The sequence below is a fragment of the Protopterus annectens genome, chromosome 7.part0 (assembly GCF_019279795.1).
Source record: "Protopterus annectens isolate FY-2018-M chromosome 7.part0, PAN1.0, whole genome shotgun sequence".
Taxonomy (NCBI): Eukaryota; Metazoa; Chordata; order Ceratodontiformes; family Protopteridae; genus Protopterus; species Protopterus annectens.
This window is the reverse complement of record NC_056739.1, coordinates 809504836-809526993: the sequence shown is the minus strand read 5'-3', so window position 1 is coordinate 809526993 and position 22158 is coordinate 809504836. Positions and strand designations below refer to the sequence as shown.

The 22158-nt window shown below is 46.7% G+C and overlaps 1 protein-coding gene across 1 annotated transcript in view; it reads right to left on the bottom strand.

Moving 5' to 3' along the window:
- ZCWPW1 (zinc finger CW-type and PWWP domain containing 1) overlaps positions 1-22158 on the bottom strand; it is a 2385176-nt gene that overhangs the window by 1782789 nt on the left and 580229 nt on the right. The window contains exon 5 of the mRNA XM_044076340.1: positions 11468-11625. Coding sequence (XP_043932275.1) covers positions 11468-11625 — 158 coding nt within the window. The remainder of the gene's footprint in view (positions 1-11467; positions 11626-22158) is intronic.

The following is a 22158-nucleotide window of genomic DNA, read 5'->3' as shown; positions in this document are numbered from 1 at the left end:
ATACTGACTGACAGAGGTGCCAATTTCATGTCAGACCTGCTGGCTTGTCTGTGGAAGTACTGTGGGGTGAAGCACTTAAAGACCACCCCCCACCATCCCCAGACTAATGGTCTTGTTGAAAGGTTAAATGCTACACTCAAGTCTATGCTGCGGGCATTTGCAGACCAGTTTAAGAGAGAGTGCGACAAATATTTGCCCCATCTGTTGTTTGCTTACAGAGAGGTTCCCCAGGAATCCACAGGTTTTTCACCCTTAAAGTTGCTGTATGGGCATAGGGTGAGGGGACTTCTAGATCTGATTCGAGATGAGTAGGAGGGTGACTGTAAATAACACAAGGAGTCTGTTGTGGCATATGTCTTAAACCTCAGCACAAGGCTCAGGGAACTCATGGGCTTGGCCCAGGAGAACCTGGCAAAAGCCCAACAGCAGAAAAAGTTCTGGTATGACAAGAATGCTCAAGCTGGAGAGTATGCTCTAGGGCAGCAAGTAATGGTTCTCATTCCTGTCAGACACAACAAGCTGCAGGCAACTTGGGAGGGACCTACAAGGTGGCTCGGACTGACACCTCAGTGGAAGGAGTAGCAATGTCCCAGCAGTTATCCCCTACCAAGGTTCCATAAAATCCGAGCAGTGCTACAAGAGTTTGGGGGCATGTTCACTGGGAAACCAGGGTGAACCTATCTGGTGCAGCACCATGTGGATACAGGACCCCAAAGGCCTATTAAACAGGCCCCTTATAGGGTGCATATGAGAGTCAAACAGATTCTGAGGGAGGCAATACAGGAAATGATGAAACTAGGGGTAATTCCGGAGTCTAGCAGTCCCTGGGCCTTCCCAGTGATGCTGGTACCAAAGAAGGATGGAAGCACCAGGTTCTGTGTGGACTACAGGAAATTAAATAGTCACACAGAGTCAAATGCTTGCCCCATGCCTTGGGAAGATGAAGCGCTATAGCAGCTGGGTGTGGCTAAATATCTTACCACTATTGATCCTACCAAGGGTTACTGGCAAATGCCCTTGACTCCCAGTGCTAGAGAGAGGTCAGCCTTTGTGACTCCTTTTGGCTTGTATGAGTTCACAAAGATGCCCTTTGAGATAAGAAATGTCCCAGTGCCTTTCTAGAGGCTGGTAGATCATATCTTAGCAGGAGCAGGAGATTTTGCCCTTGCTTACCTAGATGACATTGCCATCTACAGCCATTCCTGGCAAGAGCTTCAGTATGTCAGGGAGGTGCTGGGCAGACTACAGAGGGCAGGGTTGACCATTAAGCCCAGCAAATGTCAGGTGGGTATGGCAGGGGTCTCCTACTTGGGACATAGAGTGGGGAATGGTAAAATCAGGCCAGCACCTGCCAAAGTGGAAACCATTCAGGCATGGCCTGTCCCTGTTACCAAAAATCAGGTGAGGGTATTCTTAGGGACAATAGGGCACTACAGAAAGTTTGTCCCCAGTTATAGTACCATAGCTGTTCCCCTCACAGACCTGACAAGGAAAAACAAGCCAGATAAGGTAGTGTGGACCCCAACATGTGAGCAGGCATTCCAGAAGCTTAAAGGAGCTTTTGGAGGATCCCCTGTGTTAGTCAGTCCAGATTACAGCAAATAATTTGTTGTGCAGGTGAGGTGGATGCTTCCAACCATGGGGTGGGGGCTGTACTTAGCCAGGTTTCCTCAGAGGGAGAAAAGCACCCAGTGGTATATCTTAGTCATAGGCTCCAACCCAGAGAGGAATGCTATGCAGCTGAAGAAAAGAAATGCCTAGCCATAGTGTGGTCACTGCAGAAACGTCAGCCTTATCTGTATGGATGAAAATTCACTACAGTTACATACCACATTCCCTTAACATGGCTACATCAAGCCAGCCAGAAAATACCAAGTTACTAAGGTGGATCCTAGGGTTGCAAGCATATGATATGACAGTGCAGCACCGCAGTGGGGTCAGCAATGCCAACACAGATGGGTTCTCAAGACAAGGAATGGGGTAAGGTATTCCCAGATAGGCTCAACCCTCTTAAGTAATGTTTCTCAAGGGGCACTTGAAAAACTAGCTTGAGTTATCGAGGGGGGGGGGGGGGGGTATGATGCTGCTAGCCCAGCTAGCTGGAATTTTGAAAACAATTCTGTCATTTGTGAATATTGCTATGAATTATACAAAACTGTATGTTATGTACTGAGCTTCAAGAATGTAACCACAGTGTACCCTACTGGAAAAGAAGAGAAATGTATATAAACTACATACCTGTGCAAATGAGAAGTTATGTACTTACCATAACGTTCCATGTTACTTGTCTTCTTCTCGCCTTCTTTCTTGCTGGATGGGTTCGGAGCCAAACTTCGGCTCCGACTCGGCCTATTACTAAAGCTCGAGAGCTATTTTCACCGGCTCGAGGCTATAATATGTCCCATAATGCTAGGCGTCATATACCCAGATCTCGTTTGATAGCTAACACTACAGACATATATGTCCCACCACAAGAAGAGTAAATCTATCTAAAATATGCAAAAGAAAGCTCTTCTACATATATCCCTTACAAGGGCTACCAAAAAGGGGAACAAGAGAGCTAGCTGAGAAGATAACTCTGGTGACAAAAGATATCTCACAAGATACTCTAGGTCTTTCCAGGCCAGGGGGATGGAGGGTGGGACGCAAGAAAGAAGGCGAGAAGAAGACAACTAACATGGAACGTTATGGTAAGTACATAACTTCTCAATGTTAAGTTGTCAATCTCGCCTTCATTCTTGCTGGATGGGACAGCGTCCCTAGCACCTTAGTCCTGGGTGGCTCAATGGAACAGACTCTTGAGTACAGTGGAACCAAACTCAGCCCGACTTCTGGAGGCGATGTCCAGTTTGTAATGAGAAATGAAGGTATGAGGGGAGGCCCATGTGGCCACTGCACAAATAGAATCCATGGGTAACCTTGCTTGAAAAGCTACTGGGGAAGCTAATGTTCTGGTTGAATGAGCTCTAGGCTTGGTAGGGGGCTCCTTATGCCTCAGTTGATAGATTAACGTGATAAGAGAGGTCAACCATCTGGACAAGGTTACTTTAGAAACTGGAAGGCGTTGCTTTCCTTCTGCGTAAGACAGGAAGAGCTGCTCTGATTTTTCTCGACTGTTTTGTTCTATCAAGATAGAAGCGTAGTTGACGGTGGACGTCTAAACAATGTAGTCTTCTCTCAGCTCTATCAGTAAAATTTGGGAAGAAGACTGGGAGATCAATAGTCTGATTACGATTTTTTCAGAGAGCACCTTAGGTAAAAAGGAAGGATTAGTCCTAAGAGACACTCTATCTTTGTGAAAAACAAGATAAGGGGGGCGCACAGAGAGAGCTTGTAGTTCCGAAACCCTTCTCACTGAGGTAATAACTACCAAGAAAAGTGTTTTCCACGAGAGCAGTTTTAGCGAGCAGGAAGCAGCTGGCTCAAAGGGAGACAGAATTAAAGAAGACAGTACCAAATTTAGATCCTACGGTGGAGGAGGGTCTTTAACAGGGGGCCTAAGTAATAGGATTCCTTTTAGAAAGGCTTTGCAAAGCTTGTGGGACATAATACTGGTCTCTGACAAGCCAACGTGAAAATTTGCAATAGCCGCCAACTGGACCCTGATAGTGGATGAGGAAGAGCCCGTTTGGAAAAGTTCCGCCAAAAACTCTAGAACTGTTTGGACAGGCGCTGTGAAAGGGTCCACTTGACTTTTCCTTGCCCAAATAGAGAAACGCTTCCATTTACTAGCATACGTCCTTCTGGTGTTAGACTTGTGAGAGGCAAGGATGACATCACGTACTGACTGAGAAATTAAGGGAAGCCTGGCTAGGGTTGGAAGTGGAGCAACCAAGCTGTGAGGTTGAGAGATGGAAGGGATTGGTGCAGTCAGCCCGATTGATGGGTCAGAAGGTCTGGCAATGGGTCCAGATGCCAGGACTGCTCTAGTAGATGACGTTGCAGGAACGGAAACCAGACTTGTCGGGGCCAGTAAGGGGCAATGAGGATCATCCTGGATCTCAAGGCAGTTGCTTTCTGGACTAACTGGGTAATTAAGGGAAAAGGGGGGAAAGCATATAGAAGACCCTGGGGCCAATCATGGACTAGAGCGTCTCTGGGAGGGAGACCCGGAAGAGGAAAGATGGTGAAGAAATCCTGACACATGCTGTTTTGAGGGGTTGCGAAAAGGTCGCAGCAAGGTTGACCCCATCTTCTGAATATGTGTTCCGCTACTAGTTGGTTGAGAGACCACTCTTAGGGCATGAGAATGGCCCTGCTCAGTCTGTCCGCTATGACGTTGGACTTCCCTGGAATATGCTTTGCTACCAGAAACCGTTGAGAAGAGATTGCCCACTGCCAAAGTCTGAACGCTTCCCGACATAGGGGGTAGGACCTGGTTCCACCCTGCTTGTTGATATACCACACTACAGAGATATTGTCTGTCTGAATTGCAATCGTCCTGGTGGGTAGAAAGTTCTGAAGGGCCTGCAATGCCAAAAGTACCGCTCTCATCTCCAAGACATTTATGTATAGGTGGCACTTGAAGGGTTGCCATGTGTCCTGGACTGTCCTGAAAATGCCCCCCCCCCACCCGATCATGGAGGCATCCGTTGTCACGGTGGCAACCAGAGGGGGGAGAATAACAGGTCTGCCCAGGAGCACCTGGGGTGAGACCATCCACCACGAGAGGTGTCTCTTGCATGATTGAGTGATGAGAATGTTGTGAGACATGGGAAGCTGCTGAAAGGACCATTGGGAAAAAAGCATCCACTGCAGTAGCCGCATATGAAAACAAGCTAGGGGGAGCAAGGTGATTGTTGCTGCCATTAGACCAAGTGTTTTCAGTATGAATCGGGCATGGACCCTGTCCTCCTGCAGAAGGATTTGAACATGGCTGCAAATGTCTGAAACTCTTTGTGAAGGTAGTTTTGCTGACAACTCTACCGTGTTTAACACGGAGCCTATGAAGGTAATATGCTGACAGGGCGACAAGGCAGACTTTTCGAAGTTTATAGAGATGCCTAGTGCTCTGCACGTTTGCACAGCGTAATCCCTGGCTTGAAGTAGCAGGTGCCTGGTGGTGGCAGTAAGGAGCCAGTCATCTAAATATGGAAACACCTGGAATCCTCGTCGTCTCAGGTGAGCCGCAACCACTGCCATGCATTTGGTAAACACCCTGGGGTGAATGGAGCGCCTGTTCATTTTGATATGGTAGTACGCATCCTGAAGATCTATAGAGCACATCCAATTGTCCTGACCCAGAAAGGGTAGAATGGACTGTAGCGTGACCATCCGGAACTTCGTTCTTTGAACAGACTTGTTCAGCCTGCTGAGATCCAAAATAGGTCTCCAGTCCCCTGTCTTTTTTGGTACCAAAAAGAATTTGGAGTAGATTCCGGATCCTTGTTGGTCTGCTGGGACTGGCTGGATGGCCCTTTTTGACAGCAGCTTTGAAATTTCTGACACTGCTTGATCTCTCAGACCGGGTGGAACGTCTGGAAGAGGCTCTTTTGGTTGTTGTGGGGTGTGGATAAAGGGGATTCTGTAACCCTCAGATATGATCGACCGTACTCATCTGTCTTGCGTAAGGGAATGCCAGGCTTCTGGGTACAGTGAAAGTCTTCCCCCAACTGCCTCCGAAGGTGGACAGTCGGGCAGCTCCTCAGGGGTGCTGGAAGGGTTTGTCAGAGAAAGATTCTCTGCTACCCTGATTTTGCGGACCCCCCATGCCCCTAGGGTGGCATCTGTTATTGTTCCCTCCTCTGCCTGTAGAGGGGAGCTCACCACATGCGTCAGGCAGTACTCCCTGGGGTTTACGGAACCACATCTTTCCGCCCTTTTGATCCTTAGGGTATGGTCTAGAAGGGGCGGAAAAGCGGACTCCCATGGCAGAGAGAGTCTTGCCTTCCTGCTCACACCTGGTCAATGTGTTCTTCACTTGAGGTCCAAACAGGGCAGAACCGTCAAAGGGGGTGTTAGTGAAGGACACCTTGAAGGGGTCAGCAAAGTTGCACAGCCACATCCAGGCATGTCTCCTTAGAGCAACGCCCGTGCCTGCGGCCCTACTCGCTCCATCGGCTGCATAAGAAATGAGCCGCATGGAGGAGTTGACAATAGAGTTCAAGGTCCCCAGCTGGGAGTTGATCTTTTCCTGGGACCCCACAGCTGTTGGGTCCTGTAAGGTATCACCCAGTTCTTTAAGGAGGTCTCTCTGAAGATGGGTGAAATGGCATAAGTAATTCAGCGATTGCATGGCAAAGGTTGCTGAAGAAAACATCCGCTTACCATACCTATCCATAGTCCTAGATTCCTTATTAGAATAATAAGATCTGCATAAGAAATGAGCCGCATGGAGGAGTTGACAATAGAGTTCAAGGTCCCCAGCTGGGAGTTGATCTTTTCCTGGGACCCCACAGCTGTTGGGTCCTGTAAGGTATCACCCAGTTCTTTAAGGAGGTCTCTCTGAAGATGGGTGAAATGGCATAAGTAATTCAGCGATTGCATGGCAAAGGTTGCTGAAGAAAACATCTGCTTACCATACCTATCCATAGTCCTAGATTCCTTATTAGGAGGATGGACAGGTACTGAAGGGTCAGCCAACTCCTTCTTAGTGGCTGCCGCCACCACCATGGCATCCACGGGGACGCCCTTGGAGAGAAACTGCTTGTCTGCCGGGGCTGTAATAAATTTTGTAGGCCTCCGAGGAGTTGGTTCCATAGTATCCGGAGCCATCCATGCCTTTCTAGCCACCACCTCCATGAGTGGGTCGAAAGGCGGGGACACCCAGGAGGTGGAAGGACGAGAACTGAACGCATCCAGGTACACCGACTCGTCCTCGGAAGGGTTGAGGGCGGACCAGTTCCCCCTTTGTTTAAGGATCTCTAGGATGTCAGAAAAAGAGACATCCTCAGAGGGGGACCTTGGGGACCCTTCCGAATCATCCAGGTCGGTGTCAGATGTTACTGACTCGGGGGAGTCGACATGCTTCCTCTTGCATGTCCTCTTCCGAGGGGGCTCCTCTGCAGGATCAGGGGAGGCCTCATAAGAGGAGGAAATGCCCAATGGTGCAGCCTGGAATGTTGGTTCTCCACGCTTGGGTTCGGGAGGGTAGGCAGGGGACGAAGCAGGCACCGTGGAGGGAGGGGCCAACGAGGCCGACCGTGGCGCCAGTATGGGAGCCAGCATGCTCCTCATGACCTCGAAGGTGCCCCTGTCAGGCAGGGAAGAGGGACACAGCTCTGAGGAAATGAGAGCTCCTCCCAGCACCGAGAGGGACGGCTCCGAGGCCGATGTCGGGGCCGAACTCACCTGCGCTGAGGCCCGAGAGCCACTCACCCCCTCAGAGCCGATGCCACTCACCCCCTCAGAGCCGACGAGGAAGTCTCGACGCCCGGATCCCTCCAAGGACGGAGCCAATGAAGGGATCGGAGCCGAGAAGGGATTGGTTCCGACGCCCCAACGGTAATAACCTCGACGACCTCCAGCTCGGAACTCAGCAAAGTAGTCGGAGGAGGAACTTGAGCAGGCGTTGGGGTAGCCCCTGTCTGTTGAGATGGGCTATGCAATAACTGGGCCAGCACCTGCGACTTTAAAAGCCTGCTGACTACCCTCTCGAGGTCATGGTCCGAAAGCCTGGAAGACCTGGAGGAGCGAGACCTATGACTCCGCTCCAATAGCAATGGAGACTTCCGAGCCGATCTAACCGACTCCAGTGATGGAGACCTGGATAGCTTTCGGCTTGGGGATGGCTCCGACACCAAAGCCGGAGCCGACTGAGGCCTTGATGAATTGGTTCCAGCTGGAACCGACAAGGCAGAAAGAGGACCGTTCGGCGCTGGCTCCAAACATGGAGCCAACGATTTGGCGGGCTTTGAAGGTTTTCCGGAGATAGGCTTGGGCGGAGAACCTTCAGGCTTTAATAAGCCTCTGAGAATGAGCTGATTTCTGCATTCCTGCAGGACTCTGGGGCTAAAAGCGTGATAGATGGAACAAGAGTCCTGCAGGTGCAGAGGGCCCAAACAGTACACACAAGAAGTGTGAACGTCTGTCAGAGACATCTTCTGACAGCACGAGTCACACTTCTTGAATCCCGATACCTTGGTATCTTTGGACATGACACCACAGGGTCGAGACAAAAAATCTACACAAGCACACTAACACACTCAATGAAAAATTTAAGTTAAGCTAACTAGTAAAAGGAAGACAGAAATTCCACACTCACACTAAGGGGAAAACTGTACTGACTACTGAAGGGAGGGTTAGGCCCGTCTACCTTAAGGGTGGAAAAAAGGGGAAAACTACAGAAAAAGGGTAGGGAAAACTAGTCACTACACTCTAAACAGTAATTAAATAAACTAAACAGAAAAATATCTAAGAAAAACTAACTGTAGATACAAAAATTTTTAAATACGACCTGGAGCCGGAGAAAACGCAACCTCGTAGCTGAAGCGGCAAATGAGATCTGGGTATATGACGCCTAGCATTATGGGACATAGTATAGCCTCGAGCCAGTGAAAATAACTCTCGAGCTTTAGTAATAGGTCGAGTCGGAGCCAAGGTTCGGCTCCGAACCCATCCAGCAAGAATGAAGGAGAGATTGACAACTTAACATTGCATGTTTTAATAGCAGAAGCTGGAACATACAGAGTTAACCTGCAAAATTTCAAGAAAATAAGTTGGAATCAAAATGTTTTACGGTTGTGTTATTTTTCAGTTTCAATGCAGCAAGCAGACACAATCTCTAGAGCTAGACGTTTTTCTATTGTCTTGAAAGTAATTTTAATTACTAGGTTTAAAATGTGAAGTGTTTTCTTGATTCCTAGCAGGTGCACATCTGAGAGATATGTACTTCTCACACAGAGATGATAAAATTCTGTTGGGATCTGTTAGCCTGGGAACTGAAGGCAGGTGACAAAGAGTGATGTAATCCAAGCTGACCCAGCAGTAATGTTTGATAGTAATTTAAGAACTCTCTCAGAGAAAGACTGTGCATTTTGTATCTTGTTTTGGACCTAGAAATATCCATTCATCATCATCTGCATTTGCCTTGCTAATAGCAAGCAACTAGCGAAAAGTATTTTCTTTTAGATAAAGACAGAAATATAGTAAAGATTGTTTTAAATGTTTTCTGTATTTATTTGATACTGTCCTGTAATGTTGTTTTAAAATATTTCCTGTGATTTTGAACTCTGTAGTTACTGTGTTGTTTGAGTATTGTTTTGTTCTTTTGTTATTTATTATTAAATATATTTTAACCTATCTTTGTAGCTGGTATTTGTGAAACAAATTTAAGCTCTTAGGGTGCTTGCATATGTATTTGGTGACACTGTACAAGTCACTCCTAAATAGCCTTGCTCTTGGTCACACTTACCATTTGGATAATAGTAACATTACACAGTAGGCCTGGTCACCCTTTGTAAGGGCCTTTATAGTAGCTGATAAGAAGGGGTTGATGGCAGTGATAACTACGTTATAGTCTGTGCAGAAGGGGGCATAGCTAGTAAACCTGTGCCAACCTTCCCGAGGTGTGCGTGTGCTTGTATATAAATCAAATCTCAAAGTGTGTGGGTGTCAGCTACTTGGGCAGGGGCACAAAGCACTGGTTTGACAGAGAGAGTGCTGAAGGTCTTGGCTTGACCCCTCAACTGAGATCTTAACCCTATGGCTGTGCCAGTGGGGAGTCTTATTGGTGATCTGGAGAAAGAGAGAGAAACCAGCACCACACTGACTGTGATCTCTGTATGCTCTTAAGGGAAATCGTACTTTTTGTTTTTAACACCTTAACAGTTCTTGTTCAACTTAAACTGCTGTTTATCAAGAGTTCTTCAGCTGTCTTTAACAGCTGAATAGTTCCTATAAGAGCTAGCAAGCTTCAATTTAAACTGCTGTTTATATCAAGACTGCTTCAGCTGTTCTTACCAGCCCAACAGTTCTTGTAACAGCCAGCAAACTTCTAATCTAACTGCTGTTTGTATCAAGTATGTTTCAGCTGCTGTTAACAGCTCAACAGTTTTAGCAAGCTTCAATTTAAACTGCTGTTTGTAACAGCTCAACAGTTCTTGTAAGAGCTACCAAGCTTCCACCTAAACTGCGGTTTGCACTAAGTGTGTTTCAGTTATTTAAATATTTGAGAGCAAGACGTAGCACGTTCATCCTTTTTTCTTACACATTTTATATTTGTTTGAACGGCCTTTAGTGGTGTGATTTGCTCTTTGTGCTTAGATAAGAAGGGGTTGGTGGCAGTGATAACTATGTTATAGTCTGTGCAGAAGGGGGCATAGCTAGTAAACCTGTGCCAGCCTCCTCAGGTGTGTGTGTGTATATAAATCAAATCGCAAAGTGCGTGTGTGTCGGCTACTCGGGCAGGGACACGAAGCACTGCTTTGACAGAGAGGGTGTTGGAGGTCTTGGCTTGACCCCTCAGCTGAGATCTTAACCCTATGGCTGTGCCAGTGGGGAGTCTTATTTGTGATCTGGAGAAAGAGGGAGAAACCAGCCCCACACTGACTGTGATCTCTGTGTGCTCTTAAGGGAAATTGTACTTTACTGTGTGTGTACTTGTCATCCTCCCATTGTGTACGTCCCTCATTGTTGCCATTGGTGAGGATTCAGGCTCCTTGATTACTGGGCCAATGCAGGGGTGTCGCAATCATAATCAAATGTAACTTGGAACAATGGAAGGGAAATTGCAACTTTACCCCTGGTTTAGCACATATGTTCCTAATGGAAAGGGGTAACTTGTGAATGCTTGATGTGTACATGCCTATACTGCAACTGTAAGATTCTCTCGGATATTGATATGTCAGCAATACTTTGGTAAATTTGTGTAAGCATGGCTACGTCTAAAATGGCTCGGGATGATAGCATAATACCCACCTATGAACCTATAAATAAATAAAACTAGACAGAAATAGAGAGAGGTTCACCACCCATCACTTTCCCTTACTCTAGGATAAACTCCTGCAGCACATCCAGCAATGTGACTCCCTATCATCCGTCGAACAGAGCTTCAACAGTTGGATGTGTGACCTTAAATTTAAATGAAAACTCACAAAAAAAATGATAGTGCCTGAGAGTGGGTACTGGCTGGGCTCATATGGCCTCTCATCTGACTTGCCTTGAATATCCTAGTACCCTAAAGTAAAAGGGGGCACTTCATAATCAGTGTATTTCACAATTTAGGAGCACCATACATAATCAAACATACAGCTGTGCGGAACTCTATGGCTTCAGTTCATACTGAAAGAAAGTCAATACAGCATTCCACATATATTAATTCTGAAGACATTACAGCAAAAATAAGTTATTTAGCTGCAAGGCGTGCTTTGCACACCACAGCACAAGTATTCATAACATGCATATAATTCAAATGATGTACATAAATGCAGTACAATGTAGCATTGCTTTTGATTGTTAATGTACTAGTGCAGTCATTTAAAACTCATGAGAAAATACATTTGAATAAGTGTACTAAAAATCTACATACCATCTTGTTTCTTTCGCTCCTCTGTAGAAGTAAGTTTGTTGGCTTGTTTTTTATATTTCATCTTCTGCTGACTGACTTCAACGTCTGCCTTTGTAATCTCTTTTTTCTGAGAAGTCTTCTCTTCATTTTGTGATGAAATGCAGCTTTTGTCCATAATTCTTGTTAACAAAAAAAAAAATGAAAATGGCCATCACTATTTAAACCATTTTGCACAACTCTCAAAAATGGACCCTAAGCCTGCAAGACAGCCAATGTGGTTCACTATTTTCATACACAGGTAAGAAGACTGTTCACGAATAAAGAAAGGACAATTAAGGAATGGATGAAGAATGAAGACAGTTTTAAGAAAAGCTATGAGGCAAGGAAAAGTCTCACAGTGATAAAGAAGGCAAAGACAAAAACAGTAAAGTAACTAGTAGAAAATATTAAAATTATGGAAAAGACCTTCTTTAGATATGCAGGCAAAAGGAAAATGGTGAGAACAGAAATAAAAAATTAACAAGAGAGTAAAAAAGGAGTATAAGTTGTGCTACACATGCAAGGATGCACAATTTTTTCAATATTCATCCAGGAAAACTGGAGATAGCCGCAGATTATAAGGGGATGAGAAGCAATGCTAGCAAAAGTAGATGTACAAGAAAATCAGCAGTAAGGAGGTAGAGAAAGAGCAGAGAGGAATAAGAAAGGATAACACACAATCTACATGGGATTCACTTCAGAATACGTAAGAATGTACCTGAAGTACCAGTTTGTCTTTTCAAAGTGCTTATGGTAAGCAAATACCCACTTCTAAGGATAATGATGGGTATAAAGAAAAACACAATGCATCTGGCAAATACTTTACCTGAATATCATAACTAACACAGGGGTAAAAATGTACAAGTCCCCAAATAGGAAAAAAATGGGAGACAAGCTTTAATGTTTAGGTATTTAGTGACACTAGAGTCCAGAATAAGCGGCTGGTGCACTCCTGAGTGTGCTGTCCTTTGGATGTGATGATAAACAGAGGCCCTATCCACCTGAGTTGGTGGTAGTTTAGCTGGATGTACAAAATCCAACAGCACTTATTGAAAACAGTATGGGGTTTATTGAAATAACATATGCGATTATTATAAACAAACAATTATAATAACAACATACAATCAATTATATTTGCACACTTAGATATGAAACTCATACACACAATGTAAACATATCCATTATCCGCCCTACCCTTTTTTCTACAACTAACTTGTCATTTTTACGAATCATTCCATCATTATTCCACAATACAGTAAATAACAATTCTTCACATCTGCTGGTCCATATAATCCAATCTGCAATAAAAAGAAGTTATGTACTCAACATAACATTCTATGTTTGTAGTCCATCTCGCCCTTCATTCTTACATATGGGTTCAGAGCTGATCCTCGGCTCCGACTCGGCCTTTTTGCAAGCTCAAAGTCTTCTAGTTGGCTCGTGGCTAGGTAGGTATCCCATAGTGCACCAGTATAATCCCCAGATCCTGTCTGCTGCTAACTATAGAAAGAAAGAACAACTATAATAAAAGGTCTCCACTTATTAAGAAAAAAAATTTTGTCTCCAGATCCTTCCAGGAAGGGGGTAGGAGGGTGGGTTCGTAAGAATGAAGGGTGAGATGGACTACAAACATGGAACATTATGGTGAGTACACAACTTCTTTATGTTCTGTAGTCCTATCTCGCCTTCATTCTTACATATGGGACAGCATCCCTAGCACCTTATTCTTGGGTGGCTCACGGAAAAATACTCCTGAGTAGCGTGGAACCAAAAGAGGCTCTATCCTTAGAGGTCAAATCCAATTTGGAATGAGTAATAAATGTGTGAGGAGTAGCCTATGTTGCTGCTGCACAAATATTATCAATTAGAACCCTGGCTTGAAAGGCTGCAGAAGTAGACTGAGATCTCGTAGAATGAGCCTTAATTCTGAACGGTAAAGGTTTACCATCGAAAGAATAAATGTAGGATATACAACTGGAGATCCAATTCGAAAGGGTCACTTTGGAAACTGGGAGACCTAATCTGGAGTGGGAAAAGGAAAAAAGAAGTTATGTACCTAACATAACGTTTGATGTTTGCAGTCCATCTCACCCTTCATTCTTATTCTTGGGATTGGAGCTGAGCCTCGGCTCCAACTCGGCCATACTCTAGCTCAAAAACTTCTGGTTGGCTCGTGGCTAGGAGGTATCCCATGATGCATCACTAACACAACCTAGATCTTGTTTGCTGCAAGGAGAAACATACAGAGACAAAGAACAAACCAAGTTGAAATGATTAACATAACCAAAGAAACAGAAGACACTCTACCCCCAGGTCCTCAAGGAGGGGGCAGGAGGGTGGGTTCATAAGAATGAAGGGCGAGATGGACTACAAACATCGAATGTTATGGTAGGTACATAACTTCTTTATATTCTGTAATCCTATCTCGCCTTCATTCTTACTCTTGGGACAGCGTCCCTAGCACCTTCATCTTGGGTGGCTCACTGGAAAATGCTCCCGAGTACTGTGGAACCAAAAGAGACCTGTTCCTGGAAGCCATATAGAATTTGTAGTGAGTAATAAATGTATGAGGTGAAGCCCATGTTGCTGCAGCACAAACGTTGTCTATTGGAATTTTAGCCTGAAAAGCTACCGAGGAAGACATAGACCTGGTAGAATGAGCTTTCACCTTGAAGGGAAGATCTTTGCCACTCGATGAATAGACAAAGGAAATGCAGCTGGAAATCCAGTGAGATAATGTGACTTTAGAAACTGGAAGGCCCTTCCTGGTATCTGAAAAGGAAACAAACAATTGATCTGACCTTCTGAAATCTTTAGTTCTGTCCAGATAAAAACGTAATTGTCTGTGCACATCCAGTTGGTGAAATTTGTACTCTGCCTTGTTAGAAAAATTAGGGAAGAAAACAGGCAATTCAATGGACTGATTAATATTGGCTTGAGAAGAAACCTTAGGTATAAAGGAAGGGATTGTGCGTAAGGAGACCCTATCTTTGTGAAACACCAAATAAGGGGGCTTAATGGAAAGAGCTTACGGTTCAGAGACCCTTCTTGCAGAAGTGATAACTACTAAGAAAAGAAGTTATGTACTCACCATAACGTTCCATCTGAGTGGGTAACTTCATTTGTCTGCAACCTGTGGGTATTGGATCCTGGGAAATGAATGTATGCGAGGAGGACCAAGTAGCTGCTGAACATATGTCGTCTATAGGGACTCTAGACCAAAACGCAGCCGAGGTAGCTATGGATCGGGTTGAATGCGCATGGATTCCCAAAGGTACCGGTTTGTTTGAAGCTAAATAGGCTTGGATGATGCATTGTGAAATCCAGTTAGCTAATGTCACTTTGGTAATAGGTTTGCCTAAAGAAGACTTGGCAAAGGACACAAACAATTGATCAGACTTACGGTTAGTTGCTGTCCTGTGCAGATAAAAATGCAGTTGTCTATGCACATCCAGTTTGTGCAGTGTGTATTCCCCTTTGTTCTGGAAATTGGGAAAGAACACTGGCAGATTAATAGACTGATTAATATTCGACTCAGAGGCTACCTTAGGGAGGAAAGAAGGATTAGTCTTGAGAGAAACTCTGTCCTTATGAAAAATTAGATAAGGGGGTTTCATACAGAGGGCTTGAAGCTCAGACACTCTCCTGGCCAAAGTTATCACAACCAGGAAGGCTGTTTTCAAAGATAAAAATTTTAACTGAGCTGACTCAGCCGGTTCAAAAGGAGGGCCCGTCAAAGCCTGCAGGACCAGTGTTAAGTCCCATGGTGGAACCGCAGACTTAACTGGCGGTTTTAACAGGAAAGCACCTTTTAGAAAAGTTTTGCAAATTCTGGTGGAAGCCAGTGATCCCACCTCATCTCCAACATGAAAGTGGGAGATGGCTGCCAACTGTACTTTAACCATAGATGCACTGGCTCCCTGATGAAAGATATGGGACAGAAATTCAAGAATTGTCAGAATAGGGACAGAAAGGGATCCAAGCCCCTGTCGTTGGCCCAAATGTAAAAACGTTTCCATTTACTACCGTAGATCCTTCTGGTAGAAGGTTTGTGTGCTGCTACCAGAATGGCTTTAACTGGTGACGAGATACCGGGAGTCCTTGCTACTAGCAGAACTGGATCAACCAAGCCGTGAGCTTGAGGTCGCCCAGATTTGGGGTTTGTAATCCCGCAGGGTGAGAAATTAGATCCGGGATGGGATCTAAGATCCAAGGAGGAACTAGACTGTGAGACCGCAGGTACGGGAACCAGATCTGGTGAGGCCAGAATGGGGCTATGAGGATTATTTTGCTCCCCAACCGATGAGCTTTCTGCAGGAATTTCATCATGAGCGGAAGCGGGGGATAAGCATAAAGAAGACCAGGGGGCCAAGCATGAAACAGAGCGTCTCTGGGGCTCTCCCCTATTGGGGGAATTAGAGCGAAATATTCGCTGTACTTTGTGTTTGCCAGGGAAGCAAAGAGATCGCAGCAAGGTAGACCCCATTTGAGGAAGATCTGTTTCGCTACCAACGGGTTTAGAGACCACTCGTACGGTGTGAGGATCAGGCGACTTAGCCTGTCCGCTAGGATGTTGGTCCGGCCCGTAATGTGCGCTGCTACCAGAAAGCGGTTGGTGGAGATCGCCCATTCCCAGACTCTCATGGCCTCTCGGCAAAGGGGATAAGATCTGTTTCCCCCCTGTTTATTGATGTACCAGACTACCGCCATGTTGTCTGACTGAATTGCAATAGTACCCGGAGGAAGAAGGTCTTGTAGGGCTTGCAACTCCAAAAGCACCGCCCTCATCTCCAGGACATTGATATGCAGAACGGTCTCTGAGGGAGCCCACGTGCCTTGGACGGTTCTGCCCATAGCATGCCCCCCCACCCGAGGCGAGAAGCATCCGTGGTCAACGTGGCTTGGGGCTGAGGCATGATGAACGGTCTCCCCTCTCGTAGCTCCTGAGAGTGCAGCCACCAGAGAAGGGAGTCCTTCCAAACCCTGCTCAGGGGAATCAGGGTGCTCAAGGGGTCAGTAACAGTGACCATTGGACCTGAAGAGTCCATTGTAAGATTCTCATACGCAGGCGCGCAAAAGGTGACAGACCGATGGCTGCCGCCATGGAGCTCAAAGCTCTCAGGACTAATTCCGCAGGTGGGGCTGAGGGCTGGAGAATTGCCAAAACATGAAGAGACAAATTGCGCAACCTGTCTGTTGTTAGAAAGGCCTTGGAGTGACATGTATCTATTTTGGCCCCTATAAATTCCAGAATCTGCACAGGATGAAGGAATGATTTTTGAAGGTTCACAGTAATACCTAGACGCTGAGTAAGAGCCAGGGTACAATCCCTGGCCCAGCAGAGCTGATGCCTGGTGGAGGCGGTGAGGAGCCAGTCATCCAGGTATGGAAAGACCCGAATGCCCTGAAGTCTCAGGTGGGCTGCAACCACCGCCATGACTTTGGTGAACACCCTGGGGGCTGAGGTGAGGCCGAACGAAAGAGCCCTGAACTGAAAATGACTGGCTCCCAGCCAAAAGCAGTGGAACCTCCTGAATCGTCTGTCAATAAGAATGTGGTAGTACGCATCCTTGAGGTCTATGGAGCACATCCAGTCATTCTCCCGGAGAAAGGGGAGAATAGATTGCAGGGTGACCATCCGGAATTTCTCCTTGGGAATGAACAGGTTTAGAGATGAGAGGTCTAGGATAGGCCTCAGTTCCCCTGTCATTTTTGGCACTAAAAAGAACCTGGAGTAATTTCCCAATCCGGACTGGCCTGGGGGAATGGGTTGGATGGCCCTTATTTCTAACAGCTTCTAAACTTCCGAAGCTGCTGCCTCCCTTTGATCGGATGGGACATCGGGGAGGCGTTTCATAGGAGGGGGTAGACTCAGAAAGGGAATGGTGTAACCTCTGGATATAACTCGGAGCACCCACCGATCCGTAGTAATGGACTCCCAATTTTGGAGATGCTCCGACAGACGCCCCCCGACTGCCTCCAGAGAGGGACAGCCGGGTAAGCCCTCAGGGCTGTTGCGCGGGCCTCTCTGAGAAAGGTTCTCGGGACCCGAAATTCCTCGGCCCCCCTCTGCCTCTGGGCCGGCGTCCACCTTGTCCTCCTCTGCCTCTGAAGGATGAGGGATCCGAAGCGGGACGGGACTGCTGTGATATCCGGAACCACATCTTCTTTTGTCCCCTCTGGTTCCTGGAGAAGGACAGTTGGGGATTAGAGAAGCGGATCCCGACTGCAGACAGCGTCTTCCCGTCCTTTTCGCTTTGGACCAGCGTGTCACGGACGATCTTGCCAAAAAGCGTAGAACCGTCAAAGGGTGCATTAGGGAAGGATGCCTTGAAGGGCTCCACAAAATCGCAAAGGCGGACCCAGGCATGGCGCCGCAAAGCGATGCCTGCTCCGCTGGCTCTAGCCGCTCCCTCCGTAGCATGGGAGAGTAGCCGCATAGAAGTATTAGTAATAGACTTCAGAGTGGCCATGCGAGTCGAGAAGATGCGCTTGTCCTCGGCCGCCATGGACTCTGGGGAGGGCTCCCGCATATTCCTTAATCAAGTCTCGCTGGATCCTGATAACGTGCGCCATATAGTTCAGCGCCCCCACAGAGAAGGTAGCTGAAGCAAACATCCGCTTTCCAATGCGGTCCAAAGTCCGAGATTCCTTATCTGGAGGGTGGACCGAGAAACTCTCCTGCACTAGTTCCTTCTTGGTGGCAGCCGCCACCACCATGGCATCCACTGGAGAACCTTTAGACCAAGCCATCCTATCAGAAGGGGGACTAAGTACCTTGTCTGGCCTTCTGGGAATCGGCTCCACGGTGTCCGGCTCCTTCCAAGCCCTGGTGGTAATTAAGTCCACCAGGGGGTCAGCCGGGGGGGGGACACACAAGAAGTAGATGGACCTGCATCGAACACATCCAGTAACACAGACTCATCCGAGGAAGGTTTCTGGACAGACCACCCTCCTCTGATTCGCAACATTTCCATGATGTCTCCAAAGGAGGGTGACCTTGGGGAACCTTCCCCTTCCTCCAAATCTGTGTCGTCTGTCATGGACTCAGGGGAGTCCAGGTGTCTCCTTTTGCACTTCCATTTGTGAGGAACCTCCTCGGTGGGGCTATCCGAGGAGGGCTCACCCACGGGGTCCTGTTCCTCTAAGGGAACCAACTGGAGCGCCGATGCAGGCTGTCCCTGTTGCCAGATGATGGAGGACAGGCCCAAATGCGCAGGGGTGATGGATGGATCCGTAGCCCGGACCGGAGATCTGGAAGTCCTCGACAGCACCCTCTCCACTACATCAAACGCCGAGGGTGAACCCCTCTCCCCTGGCTCCGAGAGCAGCCCCCTCAGCGCCGATGCAGGGATCAGCGTCAGAGCCGAAGCAGTCAGACCCGAGAGGGAAGTGTGCTCTGACCTAAACGGCGCCAAAGACACCGTTCCCCCCACGGATCCGACGCTCGTCTCTCGGCCCCAAGAGCTCGGATCCGACACACTCGAGGACGTAGTCAGAGTTGAAGTAACCAAGACTATCGGTGCCGACGAATGCCCGGGTCCGAAACGGCATGGATCCGAAGACTCCAAACCCCGATACCGGGTCAGAGAAGGAGCGATCGGGGTGAAGAAAGGGGCCGAGCTCCCCCCCCAGAGGGGGGGGCTTGGAGCACCCCCATCTGCATCTGAGCCTGCAAGAAACGACGCATCATCTGGTCCATATCAGCGTCGGTCAAGCTTTTGGTGGATCTGGAGGAGGTTGCCGAGGCGGGCCTGGAGGGCCGACTCAAAGACCTCGAGGGAGACCAGTACTCCTCTTCTGGCTCCAGGGAAAAGCAAGTAGAGCAGCGACGAGAATGAGGAGAACCAGAGACCCTCTTAGTGGGACTAGCTGCTTTAGCTGGCGGGGCCGAGGGATGAGACTCAGCCCGCGTTTTGTGCCTATGCTGGTTCTTGTCTCTCTTCTTCTCCTTAGAGGAAGAAGAGTCCCCCTCACCTTGAGCAACAGAGGGAGTTTGAGTCCCCAACAAGGGAGGAGGATCAGAAGGCACGGAAGTGGCAGCCGCGACCGGTGCCTTAGAGGGAGAGGAGGAAGAAGAATCCGGGGGTAACAATCCCGCCAGGATTAGCTTGTTCCTCCTATCCCTGATGGCCTGAGGGTTGAAAGCTGCACAGACCTGGCAGCTGGTGGATAAATGGGCCACCCCCAGACAAATAGCACACTGAGTGTGGCCATCGGCTGGGGACAGCTTATGACCACACTCAGTGCATTTAGAAAAAATGGCTTTAGGCCCTTCAGCCATAACACTACACACTCACACACTAGGTGGAGGGTGAAAATAAATTTGAAAAGAATTTACCACAAAAAAGTTATAATAAGAATACTAAACGGTAAAGGGGGCTAAACCAAGCACACACACACACAGAAAAAGTTAGGAAAAAAAGCGATTTTAAAGTTTTTATAAACTTGAATTCCCTCACCCACGCCAAGAGCTTGTCTCTAGAAATTGCTGAAAGCTGCGGCAAACTAGATCTGAGGATGGGGGATGTGTTGCAGGGGATTATGGGTAGGGGGAGGAGCTAGGAGCTCGGATCTTTAGCTAGGTAAAGCTGCCGGCTCGGATCAGCGGTTGGATCCGATACCCACAGGTTGCAGACCAAATGAAGTTAACCACTTCAGATATATAGTTTTCCAAGATAAAAACTTAAGGACTTGACATGGGTCTGTGGAGAACAAAGTTCAAATCCCATGGCGTCACCAGATCCATGACTGGGGGTCTTAACAAGGTGGTCCCTTTAAAGAAAGCTCTACACAGTCTATGAGCCATAAAATTAGGTTCATTAGCCAAATGAAAAGTGGAAATAGCTGTCAGCTGAACTTTAGTAGTGGCAACTGCTGAATCTTGGTGGAACAACTGAGAAAGGAAGTCTCAAATGGCAGAAATGGGAGCTGTCTAAGGATCAAGGTTTCTCTCACGGGTCCAAAAGGGCAATCTTTTCCATTTACTGGTATAAATCTTTCTGGTAGAAGGTTTGAGAGAGGATGTCAGAACGTGCACAACCTCAGGAGAAAAGTCATGAAACCTGACTAGGGATGGAATTGGAGCAGCCAAGCTGTCAAACTGAGGGTGTAGTGACAGGGATGGAACACCCCTGACTTTTGCGTCAGCAAATCTGGCACTGGGTCCAGAGTCCACGGTTCGTCCATTAGATGAGGTCTGTGAAAGGGGAATCAAATCTATCAAGGCCAGTAAGGAGCAATTAGGATAATTTTGCTTCCCAAGGATATTGCTTTCTGAAATGCCATCGATATGAGGGGGAATGGAGGGAAAGCATAGAGACGTCCTGAGGGCCAATCGTGAACAAGTGCATCTCTGGGTGTTTCCCCTTCCGGGGGAATCAGGGTGAAGTAGTTGCTGCATTTGGTATTGAGAGGGGTGGCAAAAAGATCGCAGGAAGGCAGACCCCATTTGCGAAAAATTTGTTCTGCAATGTATGTGTTCAGAGACCACGCGTGAGGCATCAGAAAAGCCCTGCTGAGCCTGTCGGCTATCACACTGGATTTCCCCGGGATGTGCGTTGTGACCAGAAAGCGCTGGAAAGACACTGCCCATTCCCACACTCGAAGGGCTTCTCTGCAGAGGGGGTAAGATTTGGTCCAGCCTTGTTTGTTTATGTACCACACCACCGACAAATTGTCCGAGTGGATAGCAATCGTCCCTAGAGGGAGAAAGCTGTGAAGTGCTTGCAATGCCAGAAGCACTGCTCTCATCTCCAAGATGTTGATATGCAAATAAGCTTTGTGTTTCTGCCATGTGTCTTGGACTGTTCCACCTAGATAATGCCCCCCCCTACCTGGGAGGCATCCGTGGTCAAGGTGGCAACGGGGGGGGGGGGGGGGGGGACAAACAGTCTGCCTGAATTTAGATTGCTGGACTGGGTCCACCAGCAAAGATCTTGTTTGCACAAATCTGTTATCAGGATGGGGTGAGACAGAGGGAGATACTGCAGTGACCATTGGACAAAAAGTAACCACTAAAACAAAATAAAGCTCACGGATGTCACTCGGAAAAGATTTAATTCACCACAAACAAAAATAAAATAAATTAATACACGTGTAATAGTAGTACTTAGCGCTTTCACCCTACATAACATAAGGGCATCTTCAGAGTACAAATACTAATTGGAACATACTGCATTTAAATAAAAAAACAGTAACCAAAGTCGTCTTTGATAGGTTGTACAATTAACTAACCATCAGGAATTTAAAAACATATATACCTAATTTAAGTATATATCACAGTGTTTATATATAAAACAATTTATCAACTAATGTAAACATATATATCTGATTCTCGTAACATGTATTCCCTCACTACACCTAAGGTATTCACTCAACCTGTAAAAATTGTAATAGTAATAATATTAAAATTCAATAAAACATATTTATACATATACATATATACAACCAGAGAAGGAAACAGACAAAGAGGTTTCACCATTCATATAGTACTGTAAAAATAGAATGTTAAAAATATATGTGTATAAATAAAAATATATGTGTATAAACAAAAAAGTATTACTACACAAATATGTGTTTATAATAGTATAAAATAAATAGCATAAACTGAATGGCAATTACAACAAACCTGTCCTCAGTTAGCCTAATTCATATATCTTACAGAATTAATA